Genomic DNA, 13,434 nt, shown 5'->3' with positions numbered 1-13,434 from the left:
ATGTGTTTTGTGCAACTTTTTAGTTTTCTAAACAGTTAACCAGAGTGGTGGCAATCATTCTAACATAAATCCCTATTGCGCTCAAGTGATCGCATTTACTTTCAACTCGTAATACGAATACAAACATTTGCAATCCACTTGTAATCTGGCCCTTAGTGTTTAAGGTCCATTTTTTTTTTTTAAATGATCTTTTTATTGAGTAAGCAAAGACATACGTTTACAAGCAAAATAAACAGAAATACATAGGGTTTCACATAAGTTGACAATAAAGTAAATATTGTATCATGGTGAAACTGTACAAGGCAGTCTTATAGGACATATTTTCCTGCTCCTCATTTTGGTTTTTTTTAAGGCTGCACCATGTCATCTATGACAACCAGATCCACTGGTGGGATCCTACTCTGCAAAGTTCAAGGAGGACACATAGCTCACGTACAATTAGCACCAGTTAACCTCAGACAAAACAGAATAGTTAATGTAGCATGTCCAAACCGTTATAACAGGAATAATAAGCTTTAAGGATAATAGTGAGACCGTTCGATCTGAACGAACTCCTTATAGCCTAACAAGCATTAGGAAATTGTGGGAACATACAATCTGTGAATAACAACATATATAAGGATAAACACAGTAATTATTTCCGTGATAGGGCCCGGAGAACCATTTTACATTTATATCAGGACAAACACAAACATAGGCTCTACGGACTGGGCAGAGACTGCAAAACTCTGCCAAAAAAATAAAATGCGGAGGATAAGCTATTTATCCCTCACTGCACAGAAAGGATGGGGAGGGGGGGCGGAGAAAAAACTGGTGGCGATGTCCCCCTCCTTTATATAGTATCCCGTCTTAGGAATAGCATATGAATTAAATAAGTACCCTTTTCCCTTTTTTTTTCTTTTTTCTTTCCCTTACTTCTTTTTTATATCATATATAAGACAGTTAATTAACATTCTAGTTAGGTAACAAAGATCCTTGTCCTTACTGAGATGCTTTGTAATAAGCTAGAAGTACATAGCCTGGGTATGCTTATAATATTAAGTCAGCATTATGGCTGAGCCTTAGCTATACTCACACTCCTAAAGGTAAACTAGTTAAAACACGATTCAATGGTCAAGAGTTCCTTGGCCAGCTAAAGAGTGCCCAATGTTATATGAGACCAGTTAGGCTTTATAATACACTACTTCCTAAATGTGTATCCACTGAGGGCAGTCTTAATCCTGAAGGGTACAATGAAGGGCCTAAAGCTAAGGGCCCCAGTAACTATAGCTTCAAGAAGGGTAGATAAGCTAAGAGGGAGAAGCATCAATACTTCCTGACTATAGTATATCTTTGAACATTTTACTTGAAGCTAAGGCATATGAACAGCTGCTATATGTTTATATATTTTGAGTAAAAAATCTCTAGGTCAGGACAAACAACCTTTACATTCCAGGGTCTATGATACTTAAGCCACCTCTTTTCTCTATAGCTTAGTGGAGTGGGAAAAAGTATATGACAATAATGGTTCAATAATATCAACATGGTGTTAGTAGTAAGCATTTGCAATAGCTAGCTAAGCTGCAAAATCCTATGGGCGCTACACAAATGAGGCAATATTTATACAGATAATGAAAAACAAACAAGAAAAAAAAAAAAGAGATAGTGGGACCAAAGAACTAACAAACCACAATTGAGCTAACATTAACAGGAATTGCCCTGCAAATAAATGTACAATCATGCTTGGCAAAACAGCTCAGGGCTAAGCAGTCAGTTATTTCACAGTTCTAATTAACGGCTATACTAAACGTTATAGCATGCACGGTTATGGTGAGATGTATCTAGCCTAATCCTTGTGTGCGGACTCCAGGATAAGGGTATGAAAAACCGTCAAGATCTATGCTGAGACTAGGCCTAAACGGACTGTCTCTCCTCTTGTATGCAAAGCCTGTTCCGACTAACAGACAATACAGTACCTCTGATCCAACATGTCCTCCTCTCATCACCTTCTGCGTGTCTAGTATACTCCAAGTGGGCTTCTTTTGTTGAGAACTGTGGTACACTGCTTTGTTGGTAGCAACCTCCGGATCAGCTTCAGCCGCCTCTGTTGAGACTTTCAATAGCGGCATGATTAGGGTTCTAAAAGGCCTCTGCATCCTTTTCGTCTTCACATTGCATCAATCCCTCGCAATCCAGGGATCAGGGTTCTCAGTTGTCCCACTTGCCACATGATCTACCTCCAGCTTCTCAAGGTGGGTTTGATAAACGGGACATGTCGGTAGGCTATTGCAAGCATGTAAGGTCTCTGCAGAGGACTCTTGCTGCTTGCAGGCAAGCGTCATCCGATCCTGAGGTGGATCTGCTGTTAGAGGGTAATTGTAGGTAGCTAATATCAGAGAATCTAGCTTCCTTTCCATTTCCATAAAATGGGTGCTTATCAACTGCAGAATGGTGTTTTCTCTCTTGGTTACCACATCCATAATGAAAGGAAGGTTTCAACAGGTCTGTAATAGCTCTTCCGTTTCTGCGACCTCTATGCATCAAAAGGATCACTTAGGGCCCAAGCCAACAATAAATAGGTTCTTTGAGATGGCTCTTGAAATAGGATTTCGATGGACTATCAGACGTACTCTGTAACCCAGTAACCTGGGGGGGGGGAATAATTGCGGCAGCCCAAGCCACACTGCAATACGGACAAAAACAAACAGTCTTCTGGTTGTTTAGTTCCACATGGCTTTTCTGAGGAGCTTAGGCTAGACTTGCAGTCAGATATCAGCTCAAACTTCCACTATTAGTATGCAGCTTATGTCTATTATCATGTAGACAGGTTTGAAGAGGTTACGAATAGGTATATACATATATATATATATATATATATATAATTAGCCAAAAACAACTCTGAAGTCAGGAGCTTCACAGAGACGCGTCTTGCCGCTTTGGATGTAATCTCTGCCCCACTTAATGTCCCTTTTAAAGAGATTTTGTATTAGAAAAAGGTATATCAGGGAATGAAAGAAAGGCAATTACACATATAGACAAAAAAGGCATGTTATTGAAAATTTAAGATACACATTTTTATTTTTCATAATTTATATAGAGAATATGACATTTCAAAGTTAAAATAATTCCATTAAATCATAGCAAAAATGGCAACTTAAGAGCCAGCCCATTTTAGGTTCAGCACCGGGGTAGAGCTTGCTGATTGGATGGCTATATTTAGACACCAATCAGCAAGCGCTACCCAGGTCCTGAACCAAAAATAGACCGGCTTCTAAGCTTACAGTCCAGATTTTTTAATTAAAGATACCAAGAGATCGAAGAAAAATTCATAATAGGAGTAAATTAGTAAGTTGCTTAAAATTGCATGCTCTATCTGAATCATGAAAGTTTCATTTTGACTATACTATCCCTTTAATTAGTACTATTGTTATGTTCATTTAAAGTACCTACCTAACAATGGTGTCATGAACCTATGTTTAAACAAAGGGAACCAATGGTAAACATTACATATTACAAACAAAAGGACAACACTTCTGCTCTTCTGTTGTAGAGGGAAGCATCTACTAGCTAATTAAAGAATTCATTCTTTTTTTAAAACAGAAACATGTTTGATGGGTTTTTTTTGCCATAAATCTTCTCGTTTACTACTGGTTCCTTGCTGAAAGTGTTGATGATTCACTCAGAAGTGATAGACACACAATTCAGCTGTGTGACTAATGCTGCTGATTGGATCAGTGACAGTTTCCACTCAGGACAAGCAGTATTATGTGGTGTAAGGGTTATTTTACTATGTGTTTAACCCCTTTAATTGATTAAAACATATAGCATCAAAAGGTCGCTATTATTATAATTACATGCTTGAACAAGTTTAGTTAAAATTGCACTGAGAAAGATGCCTACTCCTCCCCCTAATCAATTACATATATTAATAGACATTGTGCAGTGTCATTTCGATTTCTTTATTTTCTTGGATTTGAAATGTTTCTGTTTTTTTTAAAACTTATTATTATGTGTTCACTTGCTTTAAAGTGATGATTTATGTATAATGTGAACAAATATTTGTATTGTATTTCTATATTTCATGCAGAATTGCAAGAGTAGGGTGAAGAGACCCTTCGTGAGGAGGAACCCCAGGTCAAAGAGTATTGGCCCTCCCATGTGGAGAATCCTTCTTGCAACTCCTAGAGGAAGAAAGGGACCCCTTTTTTAGAATGAAGGATCAGCCACCCATTCCCCAGCCAGTAGTTAATGTGTCCCCTCTGACTACTCTCTGCTCACCCTGGGACAAGATGCAGCATGGGCTCTTTCCCCTTAGCCCCTGGATCTATCCGAACCTGCGTGGCCTCCCCATCATTTACCACCACCTCTACCATTACCCGCTTTACCAGTGCCTTACACCCCACCCATGCTCTACCACACCACCACCTTGTGCAACACCATCACCACAGGCTTTATTGCCACTACAAGCTACAACACATGGGGAAGGAGCAGACAGAGAACACATGAGTACCGTAATGTCATTTTTTACAGCATACACCCACAGAAGTCTCCAGGTGCACAGGCAGATGGTGAGAGAGCTGCTATCAATGCGCCAATAAGTCAGCAGACAAAACAGCCTGTTGGAAAGACTGGTGGTGTACCTTGAACAACAGAGGGGCTACAGCACCACAGAGCACATTGGTGGCGTTTCTCCTGATGCACCATTTTCCTATGCCTGTTTCTCTGGCCTTCTTGCCCTCCTGCTCCTTATTCTTCCACTTTTGCCACTGAAGTCAGGCTCCATTCTAGGAGCAAGTCTCCTTCACATCGTTCCTCCACCTTCTCCTAAATTCTGACTGTTTTTTTTTAAAAAAAAATTTATATATAATTTTTTTATATATATATATATATATATATATATAATTTTTTTTTTCTCGTCACTCATGCACAATTGATATGCTTGGATTCATTACATAAATTAATGATAAAATGTTTGAGATTTACAACTAATATGGAAAACAATCATGCATTTTCATAAGGTATTGTTTGTATTGTATTTTTATAAGTACAGTAGCTAAATCTAAAACTCTTGAACCAATGTATAACAGATATGGCTGATAACTTTGCAGCTCTCTCACCAACTTCCTCTGCACTTGGAGACTTTTGTGGGTGATTTAGTTTAATGAAGACATAATGGACTTTATTTGTTCTCTGTTTGCTCCCTCCCCTTCTGGTGCAGACATATAAGAGTCATGACATTTATGAAAGTCTAGGATACAGCATAAATATTCCATCATGTCAATTATTTTCTAGAACAATCATTTTTTAGAGGTTAGAATCAAAAACACTACATTTATTTGAGCCATTAAATATCAAACCGTTTGATATTTAATGGCTCAAATAAATGTAGTGTTTTTGTACTGTCAAATAGTTTTTCTTGTTAAGTAACACTGTAAAAACCATGTAAATAACTTAGCATCATGTACTGTGTCTGTTATTGCTGAACAATTAACACCTTGTACGGCCTATGGACTGTGTTATGCCATACTTGTGCTTCAATTTGCCAAACAATTGGCATCATGGACTGTCTCTCTTATTGCTCATCTACTACCTGCTTGTACGACCTATGGACTATGTTATACCATATACACAAAAGTTCAAGGAGCACCGTGCTTGGAGTAAAATTCAACTTTATTTAATTATAAACTTTAAAAGATGGGGTATAACTAACCCCACGGGTAAAACAGTGGATTTCAAGGCAAATAATAACACAGGATTCCCAGTCTGCATCACACTATAGGAAGGAGCCTAAACCAGTAGGAGGGGGGTTGAGAGATACCAATGAGGTGGAGAGAGTACAGTTGGAACAGGTTTTATCGGTACCCCCAAAAGCACCCAAAGGGGGAGAGGAGGAAACCGAGAACCCCAATACCAGCAGAGGGAGCAGAGTCGGTACCCCCTAAGGTGAGGCCAGAGGAGGGGGCGATACAGAGAAGAAATGTGATTAACTTGTCTGATTACCAACTGACTGAATTTGAATTTGAGGTTCTGAGTCTGGGTTTAATGTTTGTGCCCACGGTTAATTTCAACTTGTTCAGGACACTAATAGATGTAAACAAATTAATCAGGAATTTGACATATAAAAAATTATATTCCTCTCATAATTGAGGGGAATCCAATGAGAGACATGATGACATTTCTTTTTTTTTTCAAATTCTTTTTATTAAGAAACACAAGTATACATCACATTTCCAATTACATCTGCATGAGAAATCTGTTAACATGAATAGCAGAACTGGAACCATATTGGTACACACGCCCATAAAACTGGTAGAACCACCAAAATAGAGAATATAAATAGACATAATTTTGCCAGGGAAGTTAGGGATATTTTCATGGTTCCCAACTCTCAGACTGTAAAACTGTATGCTTCCTATGTACACCTGTGTTTCTGGTTTTCAAACTATAAACTTACAAACAAAACAAACCGAACATTACAACAACAAAAAAGTAGTTATTTACTTAATCTTACTGCAGTACAGAATTGACAACCCGTGCAAGATCAATCATTGTCTGGAAATTACAAGGCATCAAGATATAAATGGCCCAAGTTTAGAGTCTAGAGAGAGGTGTTAATAAATTTGATGTCAGTAGTACCAAATAGTGTCTAGCAATAGCCAATTGTAAAGCCAGAAAACTAGTGAAGTTATTTTTATTGGTAATTGTTTAGTAGAATCAAGTATGAACAAATGTATAGATTAAACTCTGTAGAACAAAACTAGAAAATTACTGTAACCCAGGGATTTTTATAGAATTGGCTTAGGTATAACAGTCAAATTGGTTGCTAGCTTTGCCACAAGTACAAGACTGTTAAGTAAACTCTGCCTCTAAAAAAATTAAAAAAAATGCTAGCTGATCTTTTCCAGTATGTGTGTCAAATCTGGAATTAAGGCATTTATTGATGCATGTATTTCATCTATATGAGACTGTATAAGGCAAAGTCACCTTACATTCACAGAGCATTAATAGCCAATAGTGGCATGTAAATTGTTTTCGAACCTACCAAAAACTAAAAGTAATTTCAATAACTGAATATTCTATATGCCAAGGTAGCACACATTAAAATAATAGAATACCAGAAAATGAGAAACCAGAAGGTGAAGATAGAATCAAATGCGGTCATAACAACAACTCAGCATGTAAACTACTTCCTCCTCAAGACTATCAATCTTTCATAAACAACTTTAAAAAGTTTATATTGAATGAAAAGGAACATCAATATTTTGCAGCATTCTAATATATATTCTACTAATGCAGGTTTCCCCATAGCTACTTTTAAGTAAGTCAGTCTGAAGTGAAGGCAGCATAAAAACAAAAACAGGCACACTTAATTCAGTAGGTCATTGCCTCCGCAGTAAGACCTCATCCTACTCCAGTCCTCCTTTTCCCTGTTTTATCAGCTAGATCCAAGAGGCATTCGCACAGGAGCCACAGGCAATCAATTATGTTCCTTGAAGTGAGGATCGTCAAGATGAGAGAAGCTCCGTGTGTACATTCATTCCGTATTGCTGATAACACTGTTCAGGCATGGTAACACAAACACAGCTGCCGTAGAGGAGAGTAGCTGCTTGAATCTGGACAATCTCAGTGCTAAACATGGAGTATTCTGTTTGGTTCGTAGCCCAGGTTTTATCAGAGATTTTATCATGTCAGCTAACATCCAAGATATTCGCCTATTTCACATTATGATAATACTAGTAAGAAAGGACACACACTGCCAAAAAAGCAGAGACTGAAACAAAAGTTAAACACCGTGGCTTAGCATGAAGAGTTAACAGGGTTAAGATAAAAAGCAACAAAATAATAATAAAAATAATAAAAATGAAAAATAATAACAAAAAACCACACACACAAAAAAACAAAAAACACTTTTCCTTTAAATACTGCGCAGAGTCCCAGCACAGACAAGGATTCTCTGAGGTGACAGCATGAAAGACATTTGCGCTATTTTGGAAAAATAAAATTAAACTGTTACTGCTGTAATGTGAGAAAGTATTTAACCCACTCCAGCTTTTACTTTGCAGATCTTTCCAACTTGATCTGTGAATGCTTCACCAATCTGAGCTGTCACATCTGCGCTGGAAAGCGTGTCGGCATGGTACACAGTTATCTTCAAAATAAACCGCTCCATATTCAAAGGACAGCATTGTGCCATTTTCACATTATAGCTCCCAAGGTAGATACTTTCCACAACAGGGCGAGGAAGGTCCAATTTCTTATCCGTCGCACTGATCATCAAGTAGTCAGATGTCGTAGGCGTGAAGATAAAGATTGTTGGAGCATTAGCAGATCCTGTGTCAGTTGGTATTAGAGCAGAACGATCAGAGGCTGTCTCCATTGTTACTCCAGTGTTAACGAATGCTGCGTCAGCAGAGGCTCGACTTAAGCCATGTGGTTTCTTATACAGTTGTACTTCAGTTAGAAGTTCCCCTATTGATGCAGATAGGGAGTCAAATAAAGGTGCGAGCAGATCAGTTAGCTTAGCAGTAACAAGTTCCATCTTGTCAGGATATAAAAGAAGATGCGAACTATGGAAAACTATATACAGCGTGGCTGCACTAGGTCCCGCCACAGCACCAGCCGGCTTCTATCAGTAGAAACTGCTTCTCGGTAGCCAAGAGAGGATAATCCTTGATCCTAAAAAGTTCCCAGACACAAATATTGTCAAGGGCAATACGGATGGCTGAAGTTATGACCACCAAACAACTTAATGGGTAGCAACTTAGACGGAGCTACCTAAGTTAGTGGCCATATTGGAATGCCGCCCACCTGAAGTCCGACATGATGACATTTTTATGGAAATAGATGAGGAAGATAGTAGTTCCCTTAATGAATCAAACTTGGACTTTCAAGAATTTTGTGATGTTAGGTTGTTTGAATCTCTCCAGGATGAGGGAGGAGTAGTAGGGTAGGTTAAACCCAAAAACCCCTGCTCTTAAGTTGAAAATGTTATTTTATCCAATACAAAACACGGGGGCCATCCTGGAGAAGTTTTTAAAAAAAAAAGTTGAGGAGGTCCTCACTAAATTACAAAATTTGACCAATAGAGATAGAGCCACTAGGAACCAGAGGAAAGCTCTTGATATCCTTGGTAGTAATGAAGAAATTGTTATAAGAGCTGCATTATGCTTAACAAGAGAGATTTTGTGAAGGAAGCAGATAGATAGTTGAGAAATGAACACGATTATACTAGTCTATTGGGTGATCCGACTAGAGCATTCCAGCAGCAGTTGGCCTCCCTTGTAGATGATGGGGTAGATTTGGGTTTTATTGATTAGGATACAAAAAAGTTATCTACTGGTACAGAATCCAGCTGTTCCTGTTTTTAACCACCAACCCAAGGTCCATAAGTCTACACTGTGTGCAGAATTATTAGGCAAATTAGTATTTTGACCACATCATCCTCTTTATGCATGTTGTCTTACTCCAAGCGGTATAGGCTCGAAAGCCTACTACCAATTAAGCATATTAGGTGATGTGCATCTCTGTAATGAGAAGGGGTGTGGTCTAATGACATCAACACCCTATATCAGGTGTGCATAATTATTAGGCAACTTCCTTTCCTTTGGCAAAATGGGTCAAAAGAAGGACTTGACAGGCTCAGAAAAGTCAAAAATAGTGAGATATCTTGCAGAGGGATGCAGCACTCTTAAAATTGCAAAGCTTCTGAAGCGTGATCATCGAACAATCAAGCGTTTCATTCAAAATAGTCAACAGGGTCGCAAGAAGCGTGTGGAAAAACCAAGGCGCAAAATAACTGCCCATGAACTGAGAAAAGTCAAGCGTGCAGCTGCCAAGATGCCACTTGCCACCAGTTTGGCCATATTTCAGAGCTGCAACATCACTGGAGTGCCCAAAAGCACAAGGTGTGCAATACTCAGAGACATGGCCAAGGTAAGAAAGGCTGAAAGACGACCACCACTGAACAAGACACACAAGCTGAAACGTCAAGACTGGGCCAAGAAATATCTCAAGACTGATTTTTCTAAGGTTTTATGGACTGATGAAATGAGAGTGAGTCTTGATGGGCCAGATGGATGGGCCCGTGGCTGGATTGGTAAAGGGCAGAGAGCTCCAGTCCGACTCAGAGGCCAGCAAGGTGGAGGTGGAGTACTGGTTTGGGCTGGTATCATCAAAGATGAGCTTGTGGGGCCTTTTCGGGTTGAGGATAGAGTCAAGCTCAACTCCCAGTCCTACTGCCAGTTTCTGGAAGACACCTTCTTCAAGCAGTGGTACAGTAAGAAGTCTGCATCCTTCAAGAAAAACATGATTTTCATGCAGGACAATGCTCCATCACACGCGTCCAAGTACTCCACAGCGTGGCTGGCAAGAAAGGGTATAAAAGAAGAAAATCTAATGACATGGCCTCCTTGTTCACCTGATCTGAACCCCATTGAGAACCTGTGGTCCATCATCAAATGTGAGATTTACAAGGAGGGAAAACAGTACACCTCTCTGAACAGTGTCTGGGAGGCTGTGGTTGCTGCTGCACGCAATGTTGATGGTGAACAGATCAAAACACTGACAGAATCCATGGATGGCAGGCTTTTGAGTGTCCTTGCAAAGAAAGGTGGCTATATTGGTCACTGATTTGTTTTTGTTTTGTTTTTGAATGTCAGAAATGTATATTTGTGAATGTTGAGATGTTATATTGGTTTCACTGGTAAAAATAAATAATTGAAATGGGTATATATTTGTTTTTTGTTAAGTTGCCTAATAATTATGCACAGTAATAGTCACCTGCACACACAGATATCCCCCTAAAATAGCTATAACTAAAAACAAACTAAAAACTACTTCCAAAACTATTCAGCTTTGATATTAATGAGTTTTTTGGGTTCATTGAGAACATGGTTGTTGTTCAATAATAAAATTAATCCTCAAAAATACAACTTGCCTAATAATTCTGCACTCCCTGTACAATCAATCTACAGGGGAGACCAATTTTTAGCAGAATTGGCTGTCTACTAAAGCACCTTAATGGCTTGACAATGTTCTACAGCCACTGGTGAGCACTCTTTGGAGTTTTTATCTGATACCAAGCACGTTTTAAATCTCCTGTCTAGCTTGACATGGCAAGATAAATATAGATGGTTTACAGTGGATGTTAGATCATTGTATTCTACCATACCCCATGAGAAGGGTTTGGAGGCGGTGAGAAATTTTCTTCAAAGGAAATATGGTGTGGATACTAACTATGTTGATTATGTGGTCAGGGTAACCAAATTCCTGCTTACCCACAACAATTTTTTGAGTTTGGGGGGGAGTTCTTTCTACAGAGACATGGGACAGCTATGGGGGCCAAGTTTGCCCCCTCCTATGCTAACCTGTTTATGGGTTGGTGGGAGCTGTCCCACATCTATGGCGGAGGAAACCCATTCAGACAACAAATAGTGTGGTAAAGACACTTCATTGATGATCTCCTTTTTGTTTAGAGAGGCTCTGAGGGAGATCTTAAGGAGTTAACTGAAGGTCTCAATAACAATGCAGTGGGTATAAATTTCACATCTGAAACCCATAGATCTGAAATTAACTTCCTTGATGTAAAATTGAAGGGTGTCCCTGGCAAAGGAATTGAAACAGAAATTTATCGTAAACCCATCTCAGGGAACTGTCTCTTACATGCCTCTACCTGTCACCCTCAGAGAGTTTTCAATGGTGTAGCAAGGGGTCAATTTATTTGCCTCAAAAGGAATTGCACAGGTACAGCTATAGTATGTATGAGAGACAAGTGAATGATTTAGCAGAGAGATTAAGAGAAAGGGGGTATAAATCTACTACTGTATCTAGAGCAAGGAGGTCAGTGAAGAGAGTGACAAGAGAGAATTTACTGAGTAAGAATAAAGAGAAATCTCAAGAAAGTATGTAGAATAAAGTGACATTTATTTCAGAATACTCTCAGCCATACTCACAAATTTGCAAAATCATTAAGAAACACTTTACCTTATTATCAGCAGACGATGGCTACATAGTACAGTAGAAAAGGGTGTTAGGTTTGCCTATAAGAGGAGTAGAATGATAGGCAACAGAATAGCCCCCACTAGGCTCAAGACGGAGAAAAGAGACAACTCCTGGTTAAGATTCAATGGGACATATTGTTGTAATTACCAAGCCTGTGTGGCGTGTGAGAAAGTTGAAATAGGGGAGAGCTTTAACTCTATGGTAACGGGAGAGCTTCCAAATAAATTAAATTGTCGATACACATATATTATATATATAATTACATGTAACCAATGTGCCCTTCAATATGTGGGGCTCACAACCAGACAGGCAAGGGTCAGAATTAAAGAACATCTTACAGATATCAGACCTGGCACCCTGACCACTCCACTAATTAAACATTTTTCTCTTGTAAGGTGTATCCAGTCCACAGATTCATCCTTTACTTGTGGGATATTCTCCTTCCTAACAGGAAGTGGAAAAGAGAGCACACAGCAGAGCTGTCCATATAGCTCCCCCTCTAGCTCCACCCCCCAGTCATTCTCTTTGCTGGCTCTAAGCAATAGGGTCCCTCTCGGAAGGGTAAAGTGAATGTGGTGTTAGATTGTAGTTTTTGTTCTACAAGCAAAAGTTTGTTATTTTAAATGGTACCGGTGTGTACTATTTACTCTCTAGCAGAAAAGAGATGAAGATTTCTGCAGGGAGGAAGATGATTTTAGCATGTTGTAACTAAAATCCACTGCTGTTTACACAAATGACTGAGGAGTACAAGAAAACTTCAGTTGGGGGGAACGGTTTGCAGGCTAGGCTGCAATAAGGTATGTTCAGTCATTTATTTCTAGACAAGACTGTGATAATGCTAGAAAAGGACTGATAAGATCCCCATGAGGGAAGGGTAAGCTTTATTCAGAGACTAAGTATGGAATTACAAGCTTACATAACAGGGCTAATTTATGCTGGTTGACACTATTTTATGGCAAATATCGTTTTTGAGACACTTTGAAGGTTCCTTTCGGTTTCTTTCAGGGGTTGTTACCCACATGGCTATTATTATAACACTTAGGAGTGTTTCTTTAGGCCTCACAGCACCGGAGTAAGGTGGGAGGGGCCTAATTTTGCGCCTCAGATGCGCAGTTAGATTGACTAGATATTCAGGCTGTTTCACATGGAGGGTCCTGCTGCAGTTTGAGGGCCTATAAGAAGCTTTTTTTACCCACAAATCTGGTTCCTAAGAGCAGGTAGGGCCACAGCAGAGCTGTGGCAAGGTGCTGAAGTCGTTTTAACCGGATAGCTTGCTATTGATCCGGTTTGGGCATTAAGGGGTTAATCATTTTTCTTGCTAGTTGTGCAATCTTACCAATGCTTTAGGTACATACTGTGAAAATTTCGAAAAGTTTGCTGCACTTTTCACTGTTTTGGAAAATTGTGTGCCTTTTTTATCTCTTAAAGGCACAGTAACTTTTTTTGCAAAGTGTG

The 13,434-nt window shown here is 39.2% G+C and overlaps 1 protein-coding gene across 1 annotated transcript in view; it reads right to left on the bottom strand.

Annotated features, from left to right (window-relative positions):
* Positions 1-4,352, bottom strand: part of CNGA1 (cyclic nucleotide gated channel subunit alpha 1) — a 116,705-nt gene extending 112,353 nt beyond the window's left edge. The window contains exon 1 of the mRNA XM_053700265.1: positions 4,258-4,352. Coding sequence (XP_053556240.1) covers positions 4,258-4,352 — 95 coding nt within the window. The remainder of the gene's footprint in view (positions 1-4,257) is intronic.
* Positions 4,353-13,434: the final 9,082 nt, after the last annotated feature.

Source organism: Bombina bombina, chromosome 2, assembly GCF_027579735.1.
Source record: "Bombina bombina isolate aBomBom1 chromosome 2, aBomBom1.pri, whole genome shotgun sequence".
NCBI classification, from domain to species: Eukaryota; Metazoa; Chordata; class Amphibia; order Anura; family Bombinatoridae; genus Bombina; species Bombina bombina.
This window is presented reverse-complemented; position numbering and strand designations above follow the sequence as displayed.